The 17,995-nt window shown below is 62.1% G+C and overlaps 9 protein-coding genes across 9 annotated transcripts; 5 read left to right on the top strand and 4 right to left on the bottom strand.

Moving 5' to 3' along the window:
• Positions 1-707: 707 nt before the first annotated feature.
• Positions 708-1,490, top strand: AMSG_04075 (uncharacterized protein). The gene has a single exon (XM_013903869.1). It carries the CDS (start codon positions 760-762, stop codon positions 1,453-1,455), a length of 696 nt encoding a protein of 231 aa, XP_013759323.1. The 5' UTR covers positions 708-759; the 3' UTR covers positions 1,456-1,490.
• A 471-nt stretch (positions 1,491-1,961) lies between these two features.
• AMSG_04074 (histone acetyltransferase GCN5) lies at positions 1,962-3,739 on the top strand. Its single transcript, XM_013903868.1, has one exon. The coding sequence runs from the start codon at positions 2,010-2,012 to the stop codon at positions 3,714-3,716; it is 1,707 nt and encodes a 568-aa protein (XP_013759322.1). The 5' UTR covers positions 1,962-2,009; the 3' UTR covers positions 3,717-3,739.
• Positions 3,740-4,042: 303 nt separating this feature from the next.
• AMSG_04073 (uncharacterized protein) lies at positions 4,043-5,603 on the top strand (the record flags this gene model as incomplete). Its single annotated transcript, XM_013903867.1, has 1 exon — positions 4,043-5,603. Exon 1 carries the CDS (start codon positions 4,080-4,082, stop codon positions 5,601-5,603), a length of 1,524 nt encoding a protein of 507 aa, XP_013759321.1. The 5' UTR covers positions 4,043-4,079.
• Positions 5,604-5,646: 43 nt separating this feature from the next.
• AMSG_04072 (ubiquitin carrier protein) lies at positions 5,647-6,735 on the bottom strand. Its single transcript, XM_013903866.1, has 2 exons — positions 6,614-6,735; positions 5,647-6,097 (listed from the first exon to the last, which is right to left on the bottom strand). Exons 1-2 carry the CDS (start codon positions 6,708-6,710, stop codon positions 5,652-5,654), a joined length of 543 nt encoding a protein of 180 aa, XP_013759320.1. The 5' UTR covers positions 6,711-6,735; the 3' UTR covers positions 5,647-5,651.
• Positions 6,736-6,848: 113 nt separating this feature from the next.
• AMSG_04071 (uncharacterized protein) lies at positions 6,849-8,231 on the bottom strand (the record flags this gene model as incomplete). Its single annotated transcript, XM_013903865.1, has 2 exons — positions 6,849-7,807; positions 7,964-8,231. 2 exons carry the CDS (start codon positions 8,229-8,231, stop codon positions 6,849-6,851), a joined length of 1,227 nt encoding a protein of 408 aa, XP_013759319.1.
• Positions 8,232-8,748: 517 nt separating this feature from the next.
• AMSG_04070 (collagen triple helix) lies at positions 8,749-11,334 on the top strand. The gene is made up of 2 exons (XM_013903864.1): positions 8,749-8,813; positions 9,006-11,334. Exons 1-2 carry the CDS (start codon positions 8,772-8,774, stop codon positions 11,310-11,312), a joined length of 2,349 nt encoding a protein of 782 aa, XP_013759318.1. The 5' UTR covers positions 8,749-8,771; the 3' UTR covers positions 11,313-11,334.
• A 3,162-nt stretch (positions 11,335-14,496) lies between these two features.
• On the bottom strand, positions 14,497-15,765 carry AMSG_04068 (deoxyribonuclease TATDN1; the record flags this gene model as incomplete). Its single annotated transcript, XM_013903863.1, has 1 exon — positions 14,497-15,765. The coding sequence occupies one exon, from the start codon at positions 15,763-15,765 to the stop codon at positions 14,863-14,865; it is 903 nt and encodes a 300-aa protein (XP_013759317.1). The 3' UTR covers positions 14,497-14,862.
• A 606-nt stretch (positions 15,766-16,371) lies between these two features.
• Positions 16,372-16,918, top strand: AMSG_04067 (uncharacterized protein). The gene is made up of 2 exons (XM_013903862.1): positions 16,372-16,671; positions 16,742-16,918. Exons 1-2 carry the CDS (start codon positions 16,406-16,408, stop codon positions 16,830-16,832), a joined length of 357 nt encoding a protein of 118 aa, XP_013759316.1. The 5' UTR covers positions 16,372-16,405; the 3' UTR covers positions 16,833-16,918.
• Positions 16,547-17,455, bottom strand: AMSG_04066 (uncharacterized protein). Its single transcript, XM_013903861.1, has one exon. The coding sequence runs from the start codon at positions 17,432-17,434 to the stop codon at positions 16,865-16,867; it is 570 nt and encodes a 189-aa protein (XP_013759315.1). The 5' UTR covers positions 17,435-17,455; the 3' UTR covers positions 16,547-16,864.
• Positions 17,456-17,995: the final 540 nt, after the last annotated feature.

The raw sequence follows: 17,995 nt of genomic DNA, 5'->3' as shown, positions 1-17,995 counted from the left end.
TTGGCACCTCCTCTCGCCGCCTCTCCCCCCCCCCCCACCCCATGCCATTTCGGAGCAAAAGAAAGAGCAAAGTTGGTGACATAGTAAACATCACCCGATCATCCGGCGCCAGTTCCGGCCGCACCTCTCACCTCGTCCGTCGTCCACTTTGTTGATCTTGCAAGATCACCCGGCACTTGCCCGCCTCCTCCCTTCCCAGCCTTCCCCACCCCACCCCTCTCCGCTCCACCTCCACGTATTAGCCCGCCTCCCTCATCTCACCGCCTCCCTTCCCCAAACACCCCCATCTACCGGCCTTGATCCTCCGATCGGATCCACTTTCACCCCTTCCCCCCTTCAACTTTGGTAGCCTGTCACGGCGCCCAGAGCGACACACACTCCACTCGGATCATGCTGGGGGGTGAGCCGCCCGCACGGCGACGAGTGTTCCTCTTCTTCATGCTCTACATGCTGTTTCGGCTGTACCCCATCCTGGTGGCGCCTCTGGCTGCCGACTCGGTCCACCCATTCTCCACCACGGGGCCCGTGGGAGTGGTGGCTCTCGGTGGCGACGGAGCCGCTGCCCCACTTGCCTCGCACAACTCGTTCCGCCACGCCTGCTCTCTTCCGCTGCATGCCTTGCTCGTCGATTGCAGTCTATCTGGCCTGGGCACCAGCACATTGATCTCGTCATTGCCGTCATCATCGTCATCATCATCATCATCATCGTCGTCGCATCTCGTTGTGGTCTCACAGAATGAGCACTCGCTCTCGTTGGAGATGGTGATCGAACTGATGGAGGAGAGCAAGTCGCATGGCGCCCTGGCCCTCCGATTTGCGGCTGAGGTGTGGAGAGAGGAGCGTGTTCTGGAGCAGGCCCTCGATGAGATGACTCGGATACTGGGTGAGGGAAGGGTGAAACGGCTGCAGCTGGTGGTGGATCTGCGATGGGTGCTCGACGAGGCTGTCCGCAGCTACGTCCTGCCTCAGCTTGCGACCACCAAGATGACGATGGAGACTGTGTGCGAGCAGGTAATGTGCTCAGCCGGCTTGGTGCTCGACACCGAGTCGCTCCTTGCCGAGCACGCCGCCACCTTTGTCCTCTTTGGCCCTTCGCACCATCATCCCCAGCCGAACACCTTTGCCGACGCGTATCCATCCGATGCGGCCGAGGACGCATGGTGGGCCGAGGCACGAGACCAGGTTGCTGCTGCTGTTGCAGTCAATGCGCGGGTCCGCGACGCGCCGTCAGCGTCCGACACTATCTCCTTTGACGCACTGATGGCCTCGTCCCGAACCATCAACGCCGACACCGCCACCGCGCTCCACAACACAGCCACCGAGCTCTGGCTTTATACAACCTCGGCATCCACCACGGAGAAGGCACTGAGCTCGCTCCCGGTCACTGCCATCATCTCGTCGCGTCCGTTTGCCGCCTTGCAGCAGCTCGCCGCTCTCTCGCGAATTGCTGCCTGACCCCTCGCCCCCACCCCCACCTCCCAATGTCGCCCACCGCCTATCGCCTGCCGCCATCCACCCTCGCCCTTGCGCCTCGGTCGCGTCGGTCGCGTCGGTCGCGTCGGTCGCGTCGGTCGCGTCGGTCGCCTGGTCGCGTCGGTCGCCATCCCATCGGTCGCCATCCCATCAGTCGCCCACGCCCCAATCGCCCTTGCCTCAGTCGCCTAGTCGCTCCTCCCCTCCCCCCCTCCCCATACCCCCATAACCATCCCTTCAACATAACAATCCCCCTCCTCGGCCATGGCTGCAAGACCATCTGCTGTCGCCATCACCTGTGCACCTTCCGATGTCATTGGAAGGCATTCGGCCATTCGCCCAGCTGACGAACACTCTACCATCCTAGCCCATCCATCTCATCTCGGCTTCCTCCACCACACGCACCTCACGCCCGTGGCCTCCACGCACAAGGTCCACACTCCTCCCCCCTCCCCCCTCCCCCCACTCCCTATCATATTCATAACCGGGTGTATCCCTGAACCCTCCCCCCCCCTCACACCCGCAGCCCAGAGACCATGGCCCACCAAGTGCCCGGAGGCTCCATGGACATTCTCCCCACCAACACGGTGGCCACCATCGGATGCTGCTTGTGCGGAGCATCGATTCCGCCCAACCCCGCCAACATGTGCGTGACGTGCTTGCGGACAAAGGTCGACATCTCCGAAGGCGTGTGCAAGTCATCGTTCATCTTTTGGTGCAAGGGATGTGAGCGGTACCTCGCTCCGCCCGACCGCTGGGTCTTTGCCGAGCTCGAGTCACGCGAGCTCCTCGCGCTCTGCCTCCGCTCGCTCAAGGGCCTCTCCAAGGTCAAGCTGGTCGATGCTGGCTTCATCTGGACCGAGCCGCACTCGAAGCGCCTCCGTGTGCAGCTGACCATTCAGAAGGAGGTCTTCAACGGTGCCATCCTCCAGCAGACCTTTGAGGTCGTGTATGTGGTGCAGAACCAGTTCTGTAACGACTGCCACGCCATGGAGGCCGAGCAATCGTGGACAACCTCGGTCCAGGTCCGCCAAAAGGTCGCCCACAAGCGGACCTTCCTCCAGCTCGAGCAGCTCATCCTCAAGCACAAGATCCACCTCAACACCGTCGGCATCAAGGAGTACCCGGACGGCCTCGACTTTTACTACAAGACCCAGTCGGCCGGCACCAAGCTCGTCGAGTTCCTCTCCGCCCGCGTCCCGGTCCGCACCACTATGGCCAAGAAGCTCATCTCGCAGGACGACTCGAACAACACGTACAAGTACAAGTTCACCGTCGCTGTCGAGATCGTGCCCATCTGCCGTGACGACCTCGTCGCCCTCCCGCGCAAGACCGCCGCCCGTCATGGCAACATTACGCCGCTCGTCCTCTGCTCCAAGGTCGCCTCGGTCCTTCACATCGTCGACCCGCTCACCGCTCAGCACGAGGAGATCACCTCGGTTGCCTTCTGGAAGACCCCGTTCCGCTCGCTTGCCACCCGCTCCGACCTCACCGAGTTTATCGTCCTCGACATCGAGCCGCTCGACTACTCGGAGGCCGAGGCCGGCTCCAAGTTCTCGCTTGCCGACGCCCAGGTCTCGCGCATCTCCGACTTTGGCGTCAATGACATCACCTTTAACGTCACCACCCACCTCGGTCACCTCCTGCAGGCCGGCGACCACGTGCTCGGCTACGACCTCGTCAACTCGAACTTTAACGACGTCAACTTTGACAAGCTCGACGCCTCCTCGCTGCCCGAGATCGTCCTCGTCCGCAAGTCATACCGCCACACCCGCCGCAAGCGCAAGCGCCGCACCTGGAAGCTCCAGGAGCTGGCCAAGATCTCCTACCACGAGGAGCCCAACACGGCTGGCAAGCGCAAGTCGGCCGCTGCCTCCCGCCGCCTCCGCACAGAGGCCGAACAGGCCGAGCGCGATCGCGAGGTCTTCCTCCGCGACATCGAGGAGGACCCTGAGCTTCGCGCAGAGATCAACCTCTACCGCGCCGACGACTATGCCGAGATCCTCCGCGAGCGCGAGCTCCGAGCCTCGGGCGCTGCGCCCATGGACCCCGCAGACGACGACGACGACGACGCCTCGGACGAGCTCGAAGACATCCCCATCGAGGATTTGCTGGATCCTATGGAGGCCGTCACCATCGACGACCCCACCGCAGACCCGGACCCCGACGCACCGCCCGGCCGCCATTCGGTCGACATCGTCCCCGTCGCCGGCCCCTCGGACGAGCCCTCGGTCCTGTTCTAAGCCCGGAGCCAACAGCCCCCCCCCCCCCCCCCCCTCCCTGCCGTGCCAACCACGTCTTCATCCGGTGACCCGAGTGGCGAGCCGAGTGAACCATCAAGTGAAGCAATCGCAGTCCATCTTCCCCCCCAGCCAACCTGGTCGTGCGCCACTCCTCTTCCCCCGCCTTCCATGCCTCCGTGGATCCACACAACCGCTACCCGCCTCACCTGGCTGGCCTATCTCGTCTGCATCCTCGTCCCGCGTGCCCTGGCGAGAGCGGTCTCGGCAAGCCTGGCTGTAGGCAGGCGGTGGTGGGAAGGGGCGCCGACCGAGCTGCGGGCGGTCGTCCTGCCCACACACCCGCATCCGCACGCTGCTGCCATCATGGGCATGGACATTGAGAGTCTGGCGCGGGCCATTGCCGATCGATCGCCACAGCATGCGCATGTCTCTGCCTCCGCCACACTCGAGGCGTACATCGCCGCCATGGTGGCCGCCGCTCCGCTCAACGCTCTCGTCGCAGATCGGTTCGACCAAGCCCGCGTAGAGGCTTCTGCCATTGATGCTGCGCTGGAGGCCGGCAAGGAGGTCGGCGAGTATGCCGGCGTGCCTATCACTGTCAAAGAGTGCTTTGCCGTAGCCGGCATGCCGAACACATCCGGCGTGGCGGCCCGGACTGGCGTACGGGTGCCGCCTGGTGGCGACGCGCCGGTTGTCACCGCGCTCAAGGCTGCAGGCTTTGTCATCATGGGCGTGACCAACGTGTCCGAGGCCTGCATGTGGTTTGAGTCCCACAACAGTGTCTACGGCACAACTTGCAATCCGTATGATCTGTCGCGGACATGTGGTGGGTCTTCGGGCGGGGAGGCCGCGCTGGTCGGCGCCGGCGCAAGTCTCGGCGGGGTCACCTCAGACGTCGGTGGCTCGACCCGAATGCCAGCGTTCTTCAACGGTGTCTTTGGCCTCAAGCCGAGTCCAGGCAGAGTGCCCAATCTCGGCCAGTATCCGCTCGGCGAAGGCGAGATCCAGCACATTCTCTCGACCGGCCCAGTGGCGCGGCGGGCTGCCGATCTGCTCCCACTGCTGCGGGTCATGTCGTCACCAACCGCCGCCACCGCCGCCGCCGCCGCACCCAACGGCCCACTGTGGAACGAGTGGTCAGCAGTGGAAGAGCTGCCGCCACTGCCGCGACAGCTGCCGGCTTTTGATGCAAGGCGCCTCCGGGTACTGACCTGCCTCACGCATCCGTGCGATGTCCCGTTGGCCGTGACTCGCGTCCAGCCCGCGATGATTGGCGCGCTCGCGCGGGCAGCCGGCGTGCTGCAGGCGGCCGGCGCGAGCCTCGAGGCGCGCGAGTATCCGGCGTTTGGCAAGGCCTTTGACATGTGGTCAGCCAAACTTGCCCTGGCGCGTCGTGTCCCGTTCAAGAGCCACATCGGCATCCCGGACCACGAGTGGGTGATCGGCCACCTTGCCGAGTGCGTTCTTGGCGCCTCGCTGCACACCTTTCCCGCGCTCTTGCTTGCGCTTCTGGAAGACATTGGGCAGCTGATGCCAGGTCGCACCCAACGGTCAGCGGCGCTTGCTGATGAGCTCGGCGCCGAACTCAACGCCGAGTTGAGTGCAAGCAGCGAGGCACATGACGCGAGCGTTCTGCTCTTCCCGTCGTTCCCGTATCCCGCGCCGCGACACAAGACGACGCTGTTTGCGCCGCTCGACTGGGTCTTCACTGCGCTGTTTAACGTGCTCAAGCTCCCAGTGGTCCAGGTCCCGATGGGCATCGACCACGAGAGCAGACTCCCGCTCGGGGTCCAGGTTGTTGGCGCGCGCGGGAGCGAGGTGCTGCTCCTGCAAGTGGCGGCGGCACTGGAGGCGGCAACCGGCGGATGGATGCGTCCCAGCCTCTAATTGCGTTTACGGAGGGAGAGACTTGCATCGGCGCGTGAAGTCGGCCGGCTAGGCCTGGTTCGGCTGGTAGCGGACGCCGTCGACGACACCGCCGGCGAGCGAGCGGTCGACGTTGGTCTTGAACTGGGCAGGGTTGTTGCGCATCACCTCTGCAGCCTCGATGTTGAGCGGATCATCCGGGTTGGGGTCGAGGAGAATGTACGAGAGGCCAAAGACGATGGCGTTGATGTTAAGGACAGGGCGCCAGTCCTCGCGCAGGATGTTGAGGCAGATCTTACCCTCAGTGTTGATGTTGGGATGGTAGATAGGGGTAGTGCATATGACCGAAGGGACGTCATGCGGATAACCCTCGGGAATCTCAAAGTGGAACGTAAACGCCGCGCCCTGCCAGAAGCCCTCATCCGGACGAAGGGTGACATCAAAGACCATGAGGTCGTCCGGACCATTGGGGAACTCGATCGACGAGGTATCGGAGAGCTCCAACTCGGAGATATCTGCATGCACACACAACATAACACACAGGCACACACACAGGCACACACACAGGCACACACACAGGCGTACACACACACACACGCAAGTACACATTCACGCCCAAGTCCGACCCGGATCCGGAGCCAGACAAGTTCGGCCATTGTCCACGACGACGACACACAGAGCCGGAGGCAAGCAGACACACAGCACACACACACACACACACACACAATACACACACACACACACACACACACACACACACACACACACACAGTACACAAAACATTCATGCAAACACCCATATAATGTCCCTTAGTGTGAGTACATCCACTTGCATGGGAAGGGGAGGGAGGGGGGAGGGGACAAGGCGCTGGTGGGGGCGGGCGGCTGGCGAGTGGCGAACCTTCCACTTGCTGGCTGGTGCGGGCATGGGCATGGTGTGCGCGGGGGACAGGAGAGAGAAGGAAGAAACGGGAGAGGGCAGCAGGGGAGGGAAGGGGAGGGGGGAGAGGGGAGATGGAGGAAGTGGGTACCCTTCTGAATCCGGATCTCCGCAGGCTTCTGAGTGTTCTCGGCCTCCTGAGCCCGGGACTTCTGGCCCTCCTTCTTCAGCGAGAACATGCGAATCATGGTCGGTGGCAGTGAGCGAGTGGAGTGCCATTCGCTCCATTTCGCCCGAGGCCGTGCTCGCCCGACGCCTTGCTCACCCGACCGCCCCAACCGCCCGACCTGCCACAGTGACTGGCGTGGTTTACATCCGCTGCAGCACTACGATGAGGACTCGCCCGAGTAGTACGAGCCGTACTCGATCCAGTGCTTGTACTGCTTGTTGATGCGGCGCTTGAGGCAGAAGCGCACCGGCTTCATCAGCAGGCCGATGACCGAGGCAACAACCGAGACCGAGGCCAGGCTGGTGGCGGTATCCTGGTTAGTGAAGACGGTGAGCTGACCGAGCGAGGGGCAGAGGGTCTTGACATCGGAGCAGACCGAGACGTAAACGTCGTCGTCCTTGACGACGTCGCAGAGCGAGTCTTGCTTAAAGCCCGAGCGGACGACGAGGATGACAAAGGAGAGGACGAGCGAGGCAACGAGTAGCAAGTATTCGGCAATCGTCAAGGCCCTGGACTTGGCCTTGCCGACAGTTCCAGCGCGGCGACCGCGCTCGCTGTCGATGCTCGAGTCGCTCACATCCTTGGTTGACTTGCCGATGCAGCCGCACCAGAATGCAATCCAGTAAAAGGTGATGCCGGCTGCGAGGATGAGAACCACAACCTTGGTCACACCCAGGCCGATCGACGCCTTGGTGTGCTCATCAAACATGCGCGGCAGGCCGATGAACGTTCCGTTGAACGGGTAGTTGTCTTCCACGCAAATCTTGGAGTAGTCGGCCTGTGCACAGACGTCGGTCTGGTTGGCAAGGCACGAGCCGTCGAGATCAGAGTGGACGTTCGGCTCAAACATGCACCACCCGTTCTCGACCTTGACGTTGTCGGGCTTGACCCGCCGGAAAATGGTATCGAAGCGGATCGTGCAATCGGCGTGGACGCAACAGGAAAAGCCCTCGGCGTTCTGCAGCGAGTGGATGAGCAAGCCCATCATAATGAGGTCGAGGATGAGGAGGACAACCACAACGAGCGCGTACAATGTGAGCCGGTTCTTCGACACCAGCGGCTTGTGCCCATAGTCGTCATCGTAGTCGTCATCGTCGCACTTGCTCTTGCTCTTTTCTTCCTCACGCCCACGCTCACGCTCCTGGTCACCGCGTCTCGCAGCCCGCGAGCGGCCACCCCCAGATCCACGGCGAGTGCTGGATGCACTACGGGAGGAGGCGCGACCAAAGGCCGAGCGACGACTGCCACGGCTGCGTGACCCGCGCCGGCTACGACCATCATATCCATCGTCGTCGTTGTCGTCATCGTCCTCATCGAGATCCTCGTACTCGTACTCGTACTCGTCAGCCTCGTTAGCCTCGTCATCATCGCCACTGTCGCTGTCAACCACAAACTTATTCGCTCCGCGCTTGAAGCCAGCCTTGGCCTTCTGACCCGAGAACGAGGGCTTTCCACTTCCTGCCGCCTTGCGCGATGCCCTGCCACCCTTACTCGACTCCCTGCCGCTCTTGCTACTCTGTTTGCGTCCGCTCGACCCCATCCTGGTTCCCTTCTCGAGATATGTGTCTGGCTGTGGTCCTGGTTCCTGGTATCTTCTTTTCTCAGCCATTGCCAACTGACAAGCACGAGTGACTGCTGTCACGGCGGCGGGTTCTGATCGGAGCATGTGGAGAGACAAGAAAGCCGATGTTGGTTTCGCTCAATGCTATGGGCATCGATGGCCGACATTGCACCGCTAGTGCTTCTTACCGCCGTCGTCGCCCGCCCCTTCGATGGCGTCCATGTCCGCAATCGTTGTCAGACCCAAAACCACCCCCATCAGTGCCATCAACGGGGCTTCCCTCGCACATCCTGCTCTGATATGCGTCCAACGCGAACCAAAACTCAAGGGCAGTGGCTGCAGATGTGACACGTGTTGCTGGCCCGTGGCCGTATGTACGAATGTGTCCTATGTGCTGTGCTGTGTGCTACGGATTGGGCCGTTTCGGCCATCGGCAAATTTGGCCAAACTGCCGCCGCCGCACCTGGCAAAGTAGAGCAACAAGGGCGACGCGGTTGCACCCGACTCAGAACAGCTGCCATGTCCACAGCCCACGTCAAGGTGGGATGGCTTGACAAGAAGGTATGGCAGTGGTTATTGGTGGTGGTGGTGGTGGTGGGGGGGGTGGTGGGGGTGGGGGGGGGGGAGCTGGCGGGACTTGGCGGAGCTGGCGGGCTGGCCGGGTGGGCGGGGAATGGGGCGGGAGGGGGCACAGAGATGAAGTGTATGTGACTCATGGGAATACCCGTGTGGGGTGTGATGGTGTCTAAATAGGGCGGTGGGCTGAGCAAGTGGAAGCGGTGGTGGGCTACGGTCGACGGAGGTGTGGTCAAGTTCTTCACCAAAGAGTCGTCAAAGTCGCCCAAAGAGACAAGGACCATCTCGAGTGGCTCGTTTGTGTATGTGGATGATCATCCTGGTCAGTTTAGACTCGCCCTTACTAATGTAGGGGCCGGCGAAGAGACTCTGTTGCGGATGGACTCGCAGGCGGAGCGGGTCTCGTGGGCCTCCGTCTTTGTGGCCAACGGCGCGTCGCCACCGGATGGCTGGGAGGGGATTGGCGGCTTGCGCGCTGAGGACGTGGCCATAGCCGCGGCCGCCGCAGTCTCAGCTGGGAGCGATTTGGCTGCAGGAAGCGGGCAAGAGACACTGCCGATGACCGTAGGCGACGAGCTGGTGCCGTATCTGCCGCCTGCGGCAGCGCTGTCGATGTCGGCGCAGATGCACGGCTGGATCCACCGCTCGCCGTACAATAAGCGGTCGTGGAAGAAGCGATTTGCGGTGGTCATGGACTCGATGCTGTACCTTTACAAGAAAGAGAGCGATGCTAAGCCCGAGACGGCGATTCTGCTCTCGGGTTGGGTGGTCCTCACTTCGGAGGAGGTTGAGTCTGGCAAGAAGTTTGCGTTCAAGATCTCCAAGTCGGGCGTGCGCCACTTGTTTTACGTGGATTCGGAGGCAAGCACTGCCGAGTGGATGGCGACGCTGCGCGAAGCGGTCAAGCTTGAGCTTCCGCACGAGGTGCGATCGGTGGCGGAGCATGTCCAGCTTGCGTTCGACTTTTCCGGCCATCTCGACGTCTGCGAGTCCGAGAGCAGCCGCAAATACAAGCGGCGTTTCTTTGTGCTTGCCGGCGGCATGCTGCTCTCGTACAAGACAACCAAGGATTCCGAGTGCGCGGACTCGATCATGCTCCGCGAGTACACCATCGAGCTTGATCTGGAGGAGAACTATGGGTTCCGGCTCCTCTCGGTAGACGAGCGCAACCTCTACTTTCGGGCGCCTTCGGCCGACCAACAGTCGCTTTGGATGTCGGTGCTGAACCAGGCTGCCGCCGGTTCGGCCGTCACCGTTCCGCTCTCGTCGGCTGAAAAGTCGCTTGCGCTCTCCAAGCAGATCAATGCTCCGACTCAGTCCGAGGTCTTCTTTGAGGCTGGCACCTCGGTGGTCCAGGTCACGCTGGTCGCCAACTGCAAGGATGCGGTGGCGACGGTCGACCTCGAGGCAGCCATCGCCGCCTTTCACGCCCAACTCTCCATCTCGCGTGAGGCCTCGGTCGACTACTATGTCGCCGTCGACAAGCCGCAGCTCATCCACCCGTCGATTCGCTCAGCCATCAAGGAGCGGTCGTCGATTGACATTGCCGGCTCCAAGCCGGGCCTGCGCAGATCACGGCACGGCTCGTTTGCCGCCTCGGACCTCCAGAGACTCAAGGCATCGCGGGAGCGTACCCGGTCACGCGCTTCGACCGCCTCTGCCAGTAGCGGTGCCGACGAGGCCGAAGCCGAGGCCAAGTCCAAGCCCCCGGTGCTCGAGACCGTGGCCGAAGTCGATACTTTACCCGAGGCTGATCCTGCGCCCGAGGCTGATCCTGCACCCGAGGCTGATCCTGCGCCCGAGGCTGATCCTGCGCCCGAGGCTGATGCTTCACCCGAGGCTGATCCTGTGCCCGAGGCTGATCCTGCGCCCGAGGCTGATCCTGCGCCCGAGGCTGATGCTTCACCCGAGGCTGATCCTGCGCCCAAGGCTGATGCTTCACCCGAGGCTGATCCTGCGCCCGAGGCTGATGCTTCACCCGAGGCTGATCCTGCGCCCGAGGCTGATCCTGCACCCGAGGCTGATCCTGCGCCCGAGGCTGATGCTTCATCCGAGGCTGATCCTGCGCCCGAGGCTGATCCTGCGCCCAAGGCTGATCCTGCGCCCGAGGCTGATCCTGCACCCGAGGCTGATCCTGCGCCCGAGGCTGATGCTTCACCCGAGGCTAATCTTACGCCCGAAACCGAGCCCAAACCCCAGGCCGAAGCCGAGCCTGCGCTCGAGCCCACACCCCAGGCCGAAGCCGAGTCCGAGGCCGAGTCCGAACCTGAGGCCGAATCCACAAGCTCAGCTTGTGAGCTGTCGCCAAAGTCTGCAGTGGTGGTGCCTACCGTCGCACCGCCACGAGCTCCCACGGCTGTTTCCTTCTCCTCGACATCCGCCACATCGGCATCGGATTCCTCGTCCTCTTTGACATCAGCCTCAACTTCAGCTTCAGCCTCTGACGCTGATCCACATGCCGGCTCGAGTGACAATCACCAATGAATGTAGTCTGCCGACTGCTGACCGCTGTCCGTTGCCGGTGGCGCCAATGCCGATACCCACCTCACCCCCACTCCACCGCCACCGCACCCAGGCTGCATGGGCAACAGCGGGCTGTTCCTAGAAGCTGTTTATAATGCTCCACACCTGGTCTCTGTCCGAGTTGCTGTAGAGAGTCGCCCCTCGCACGCCCCGCCGCTTGTGGCCCTCGCCCCACTACCGCTCCGTCCGCTGCTCGACGCCTCCCCTATCCTCGCTCGCGCTCATGCCAGATCACCCACAGCGGCCGGCGCACCTGCGCTGACGGCGAGGGACGTCAGGGCTATTGCGCCACCGAAGGACCATCCATCGGTGACGCACTACCTCGCCGCGCTCGACCCGGGCGTGGTGGAGGCCGGCTTGCGCGCTGCCGTCGATCTGGACGGCACCGAGTTTGACGATCTGCGTGCTGCACTGCGGAGCTCGATGAGGCGGTCCGCCAGAGGCGGGCAAGGCGGCAATGACGCAGATCTGGTGGTCGACATTGACGACTTGCGGATGGCAGTGCTGGACATCCTGACAGGAACATGCGAGGGTTCGGTTCCCCTCCATCTCGCCCATGCTCAGGCACGGTATGCGCGTCTGCTGGAGCGGATTGAGGGCTGCGTGCCAGACGATGTTGCCGCTCGCCTCGACGATGGCTCGCTAATGCCAGCACTGGGCGACTCCAAGAGCAAGCTCCCACAGTCGATGCACGCGCTGGCTGTTCTGCGCCAACTCGCAGTCGGTGCGCAGGACAACGGCATCGCCGCTGCGAGCGAGGTCATGCGCCGCAGCGTCGGGGCCGATGACCTGCTTGTTCCCCACGACCTTGTGTACGATGTATTAGCCCTAGCTCATGTGCTTCTTGCCAAGTCCTTGGTCGAGTACTGCCTCACCTACCTCGCCTCGCGGTTTGTGGTCCTCCACAACGTAGCTGATCACATCCATCCGCGCCTTTATCCGTGTCTGCTTGCGTGCATGGGCTTACTCGGTGAAAACGCCCCCAGCTCGAAGACGTCATCGACGCTAGAGACGCCTCTGAAGCCACCGCTGCAAGCACCTCGGACGACGAGATCTGCGACACTGCGTCCGAAGTCGATCGCTTTGCCGCGCTCCGGGCCTCAGCACGCGCCATGCTGAATGCCGCATGCGAGACCGAGAGCTATTCTACCTACAGCAGCTGCTCGGACGGCGATGATGGTGACAACCAAAACGACAGCCAAAGCTGCGATGAGTACACATGGAGCGAGTACGCATCGGCCTCGGCCTCGTACACCGCCTCCGCCATCACTGCCGCATCAGCATCGGTTGCTGTCGAGCCGAGCATCATCCTCGATGTTGCAGCTGCCACACCACTGGCAGCCACATCCGCGCCGTCTGCACCAGATCCTGCTCTTTGTGGTGATGCCGCCACACCGGCAACTCCAGGCGTGGGCTCGGGCACGGGGTTGTCGCTCTCGCTACTCGAGCAGAGCCCTCATGTGTGGTCCCCGGCGCGTCGTGCCACGCCGTACCATCACGCGCCCGTCTCCTCTTCGTCTGATGAAGAATCTTCTGGCGGAGGCAGCGTCATGCACCACGCAGCCCAAGTCCACACAGCAGCTGCAAGCGTCCGGCATGCCGCGAAAGCCCAGCTGCGTGAGCTGGCGGCACCTGCATCCGGCTTGGCATCACCGTCGGCGCCCGAGCCAGCACCTACTCAGCACGCATCCTCGACTGCGACACGGGCGCCGCCATCACCCTTGGTGCCTACCCGTCTACCTTTTGATCTTGACGCACTTCCTTCCCCGCGAGGCGCCTCGTCGCCAACGACGTTTGCGGTGACAGTTGATAAGCCGTCGCCGCCGGCATCGCCGCAGCTTCCGTCTCCTGAGCCATCACCTGGCCCAGCGATAGCTCTGCCACGCCCTGTACCGGCAGGTTCAGATCTCGAGGCGAGTATTACGTTCTTTGCACCGCGACGTTCTGCCCGCGACCGGCATACTAGCCCTGGACCGGTTCTTCGCCATCCTTCGCCACCACCACCAGTAGTCCGTGTTCCTGAAGGCGTCCTGCGCGCGCGCGACCGGGTGCTGCAGCGCCAGGTCACAGCTCGCGAGGCGGAGCTTGCCCAGGCCAACAAGTCGTCCCAAGAGACACGGGCGCGGTCCGACGCCCAAGCCGAGGCCGCGGTTGAGGCGGCAGCGGCGCGAGTTCGTGAGCGGAGCCGTGCCGCGTCTGTCGAGGTCGAAGTTGAGGCGAGCGCCGCAGTGGCGGAGGAGCGAGCACGCCAGAAGCGACTTGAGGAGCTGTCGCGCCGAGCTGCTCAGTCTGTGGCGCTCAGTACCTCGCGAGGCGGCGTGGCCTTTACTGTCGATGATGCAGTCTACGTCTCGCCCAAGCTCAAGCGCGAGGCGCGCCGGCGACAGGAGCCGCGGGCAAGCTCGCCGCTAAAGCCGCATCGGCCGCGCAAGTCGCGGTTCGATCCGTCGACTGCCCAAGCTCGGGCACTGCAGCGCATCCGCGAGCGAAAGATGAAGGAAGCCGCAGCACGGGCCGAGGCCGAGCACAATGCCCGCAAGCGCTGGGCTCAACGCGATGCTCGTATTGCGCGGTTTGCTCAGGAGACCCGGCGGCCGGGGCGTGGCCTCGGACGTGGACGTGGACGTGGACGTGGTCGCGGTCGAGGTCGCGGCAAAGGCCGAAGAGGACGATCGGTGGCCATTGGTGCTCGCGCAGCTGCAGTCGCCTCGCGCACATGCAACGACAGGCCGTATGTGGAGGCTCTGCCAGCCGCAGATGATCTGGACATGACATCGTTGCGCTCGCCGTCGCGCGAACCATGCGAGCTATTCTCGCCGCTTCGCCGCGGTGTTGAGGATCTCCCATCGAGCACTCGCAGCGATGATGGCGAATGCGACGACGTCAGTAGCAGCCGCAGCTTTGATGCGTCTGCTGCCATTGACGCCGTTGTCGTCGACGACGTTGCACGATTGGCGTCTGCCTCACCGGACCTTGCGGTGCGACCAGAGACGCCGCCACCACGTGCGGCTGCTCGCCGGGTTGTCCCGCGCCGGGCTGTCCCACGCCGGGTAGCGCCTGCCGTGTCGTCACCTGTCGAGTACTTTGCGCCACCTCCACCACCTCGCCAGGCCGTTGCACCGCAGCCATCACCGTCGCCGCGACGTCCGGTACCTGCTATTTACTCGCCGGAGGCTTCGATAACATCGAGCGCAGACTCGATTGCGGACCAACGCGATGGCAACGAGTCTGCGCGCTGGGATGATGCACCGGGTTTTGTCTCGTCGATGCTGGTTGGAAAGCAGGGGTGGCGGTGGAACGACGCACGAACATCCCCAATCCACAGCCACAACGACAACTGGAGCGATGCCGAGAGCTCAAACGCGTCTGTTGTGTCCGATGACGGCGGGAATGAAGCCGGCGACATCGGCGATGACGAGTTTGGGCTCACCGTCGACGACACGCTTCTGCTCGACTCGATAGACGAGTATCTGGCAGCGTACACGTGACGAGCACAACAGGCCCGAGCAACTCACGGCCGACCCAGAAGCAAACGTTCCGAGTTGGCGTAGATGATGGCGGCAAAAGCGTCGATCGACTCGAGGTTGTCGACAGCTGCGCGCAGGCCGTAGACAACCTCGAGGACCTGGCGCATGGTGGCCGGCTCGTTGCGCGACTTGACCATCGAGCCGCGGACAAAGGCCTTAGCCTTCTTGGCGCCTTCAAAGTGAGTGACAACATGGCTGTACCCGTGGTGTGTCCGCCGAATGTCGCACCACGGCGCGTCGGTCTCGAGCAGCAGCCGTTCGAGCGGGATGGTGCGGACAGCATCACAGTTGGCTTCGGTTCGGAGCGAGCAGCCATTGATACCGACATAGAGGCCGAGGCCAACAATGGTCTCGATCTCACTGGGCGAGCCAGTGAACGAGTGGACGACACCGCGAATGGCGCCGGCGTGGGCGGCGAGGATGGAGAAGAACGGCGAGTCCGGCTCTGCATCGTCGTTGCGATAGTGGAGGAAGAGCGGTTTGTCGAGCTCGCGGGCAAGCTGGATCTGGGTCTCAAAGTACTTGGCCTGCACCTCGAGGGGACAAAAGTGGGCTCTGTTGTGATCGATGCCGGTCTCGCCCACGGCGAGGACTTTGTCGCCACCGCGGACAACGAGCGTCCGCAGGCGCTCAACGACGGCGCCCTCGCCGTCATCATCAAACACACCAGCCCGCGTCGGATGCACTCCAACCGTGGCATAGAGTTCAGGCCGGCCATCTTCCGCACTACCTCCGCCCCGGGCCACCATATCCACAGCTTTGGTTGACTCGACGACGTCGGTGCCGGTGATCATGATGGCGCGGACACCCGCAGCATCCGCCCGAGCCAACACCTCGTCCAAATCCGGCTCATGCTTGAATGTCCCCCGATATACACCCTGATACATACCGGCCGTCAGATTGCAAGCGATGTCTATGTCACCCACCAGCCACGGCCGCCCGTCGTGGCCACCATCGTATCTTGTGCCATGAGTCTGCGTCTACACACACTCTCCCTCCCTCTCTCACACACGCCGCAACCACGGCAGTCCGTACCAAACAGCGGAGCACTCGCCGGCGCTATGCTTGTCATGATCCCTCTGGTTGAGAAGCCCGCTCTGCAGAGTCGAACTATGCGAAGAATGGCGCGCGGTGGGAGATGAGTACGTCTGTCACCTCCTGGTTTGACTAGAGCTGACAGCCGACGCCCGCCACGGCCAGGCGAGAGGGACCACCGACCGACCCAAGCATACTATGCTCGCACGATAGGTCCCGATCACCACACTGCGACCACACCAACCGATGCATACTCAACTCTACACCAAATCACAAATATCCGCCATACACATCATCGTCAAGTCACACCATGAGCATCAGCATCAGCATCAGCATCAGGCCGGGTCCGAGTCATGCACGGGTCGTCGTCTCGCTGTCGGCCGAGAGCCGCCCCGTCGGCCTTGTGACAACACACCCGCCCACCCACCCACCCACCCACCCCCACCCACCCCCCCACACACATACACACACGTCTGCAGCACAAATACATCCATGAGCGGTGGAGTTGAGCGAAAGGATGAGTTGGCACACGAGGCGCTGCATGGGCCTGTGGTGACCGAGTCGAGCGGGTATGTGGCATCGGACGTGGTCAACTCGATGTTCAGCCCGGGCACACCGTCGACGGTCATCACACTGATGAACGTTGTCTTTATCACTCTCCTTGTGGTTCTCGCCTCGCTGCTGCTCATCCGTGGCTTCAACATCCATCTGGCTGTCATGCTCGCCATGACCGTCGTCCTCATCGCTCTGATCAACTGGTACGTCGTCAGAGATCCCTCCCGCCACACTCCGAACACATACACAGACTCACAGAGCGCGTGGGCGCAGGTTGCTGATCGAGCTCGACGCGGCGCACAAGAAGCACGTGGCAGAGGGTGGCGATGGCGCCAAGAGCAGCAGCAAGGCCAAGAAGGAGTAAAGCGCGCGGCGTCCACATCGGAGCGGCGGTGGCTAGTTATGCCGGTAGAACTTGAACGAGAGCCATGAAAAGTAGACGTAGACGAGGGCGACGGGCGCAAGGTAGGGGATGAGGACCGAGTAGTAGTGGTCCTGCGAGATGTAGTCGACGAGCGGCGATCCGGTGACCGGCATGAACTTGGAGAGGACGATGATGTAGATGGCCACGACAAATCCAACAGCTGTGGCGCCCAGCAGCATGTACCCATACCAGCCTGTCTCGGGCGTGGCAAACGAGGTCCACATCGAGCCCGTCATCCACGCATCCACCAGCTGCGGTGTGGTCTGCGCATACCGCGGCAGCTCCTGCCTCGCCAACACCCCCACTCCGACCACCTCCTCCTCGACCTTGCCCTCATCCTCGCTCTCTGCTGCTCCATCCTCTGGCCAGCCCCGCGCCTCCGTCTCGCCGTCTCTCCGTGCCTCCATCTCGCCGTCTCTCCGTGCCTCGGCATCTCCATGGCCTCCGTCTCCGCCCACCCGCCGCCTGCTGCCATGCTCGTCCGCACTCCCTCCTCGCGCCTCCAGCCTAAGCCCTGTCCGGTGGAAGCCCACCTTGGCCATGCTTGTCCCGCCTGTCCCAGCCATTCCACCAACCAACGGCCCGCCTGCAGCCCACTGCGCCATGACCCCCCAAGTCCTGTGTTGTCACCTACCCCCACCTAGACCCATATATAACATATATATATATGTGTGTATATATCTCTATATATATGTGTATATATGTATGTATATATATATATGTGTATGTGTGTATGGGTGTATGTATAGATATATCTCTATGTCTATATATGTCTATATATAAATATATATACATAAGACATATATCTCTAGATATATGTATGTATATATATGTATATATATATCAAGTATATGTGTATATATATATAGATGTGTATGCTATTTGAGGATGTGTGTATATGAATATGTATGGATATGAGGATGAAAAGAAGTATGTATGTGCGAGGATAGTGTTGCCGATACCGAGGTATGTATAGTCTCTAGTAGCACTAGATGGATGAATGTACGTCGACTGCGTCGAAGGAGAGGGTGCACTAGTGATCTACAGCGTATCTGTTTGCGCATAACTGCAAAAAAGCCGGCCCCGATACTTGCCTACGAGCG

This window comes from Thecamonas trahens, assembly GCF_000142905.1.
Source record: "Thecamonas trahens ATCC 50062 unplaced genomic scaffold supercont1.16, whole genome shotgun sequence".
Lineage (NCBI taxonomy): Eukaryota > Apusomonadida > Apusomonadidae > Thecamonas > Thecamonas trahens.
This window is presented reverse-complemented; position numbering and strand designations above follow the sequence as displayed.

Coding starts and splice junctions, on each gene's coding strand:
- AMSG_04075 (XM_013903869.1), top strand. CDS start 760: ATGGTGATCGAACTGATGGAGGAGAGCAAGTCGCATGGCGCCCTGGCC.
- AMSG_04074 (XM_013903868.1), top strand. CDS start 2,010: ATGGCCCACCAAGTGCCCGGAGGCTCCATGGACATTCTCCCCACCAAC.
- AMSG_04072 (XM_013903866.1), bottom strand. CDS start 6,710: ATGATTCGCATGTTCTCGCTGAAGAAGGAGGGCCAGAAGTCCCGGGCT. Junction 6,098..6,613: donor GGAGATCCGGATTCAGAAGG/GTACCCACTTCC, acceptor GTGTGCATGCAG/ATATCTCCGAGTTGGAGCTC.
- AMSG_04070 (XM_013903864.1), top strand. CDS start 8,772: ATGTCCACAGCCCACGTCAAGGTGGGATGGCTTGACAAGAAG. Junction 8,814..9,005: donor TGGGATGGCTTGACAAGAAG/GTATGGCAGTGG, acceptor GTGTCTAAATAG/GGCGGTGGGCTGAGCAAGTG.
- AMSG_04067 (XM_013903862.1), top strand. CDS start 16,406: ATGAGCGGTGGAGTTGAGCGAAAGGATGAGTTGGCACACGAGGCGCTG. Junction 16,672..16,741: donor CTCATCGCTCTGATCAACTG/GTACGTCGTCAG, acceptor GCGTGGGCGCAG/GTTGCTGATCGAGCTCGACG.
- AMSG_04066 (XM_013903861.1), bottom strand. CDS start 17,434: ATGGCCAAGGTGGGCTTCCACCGGACAGGGCTTAGGCTGGAGGCGCGA.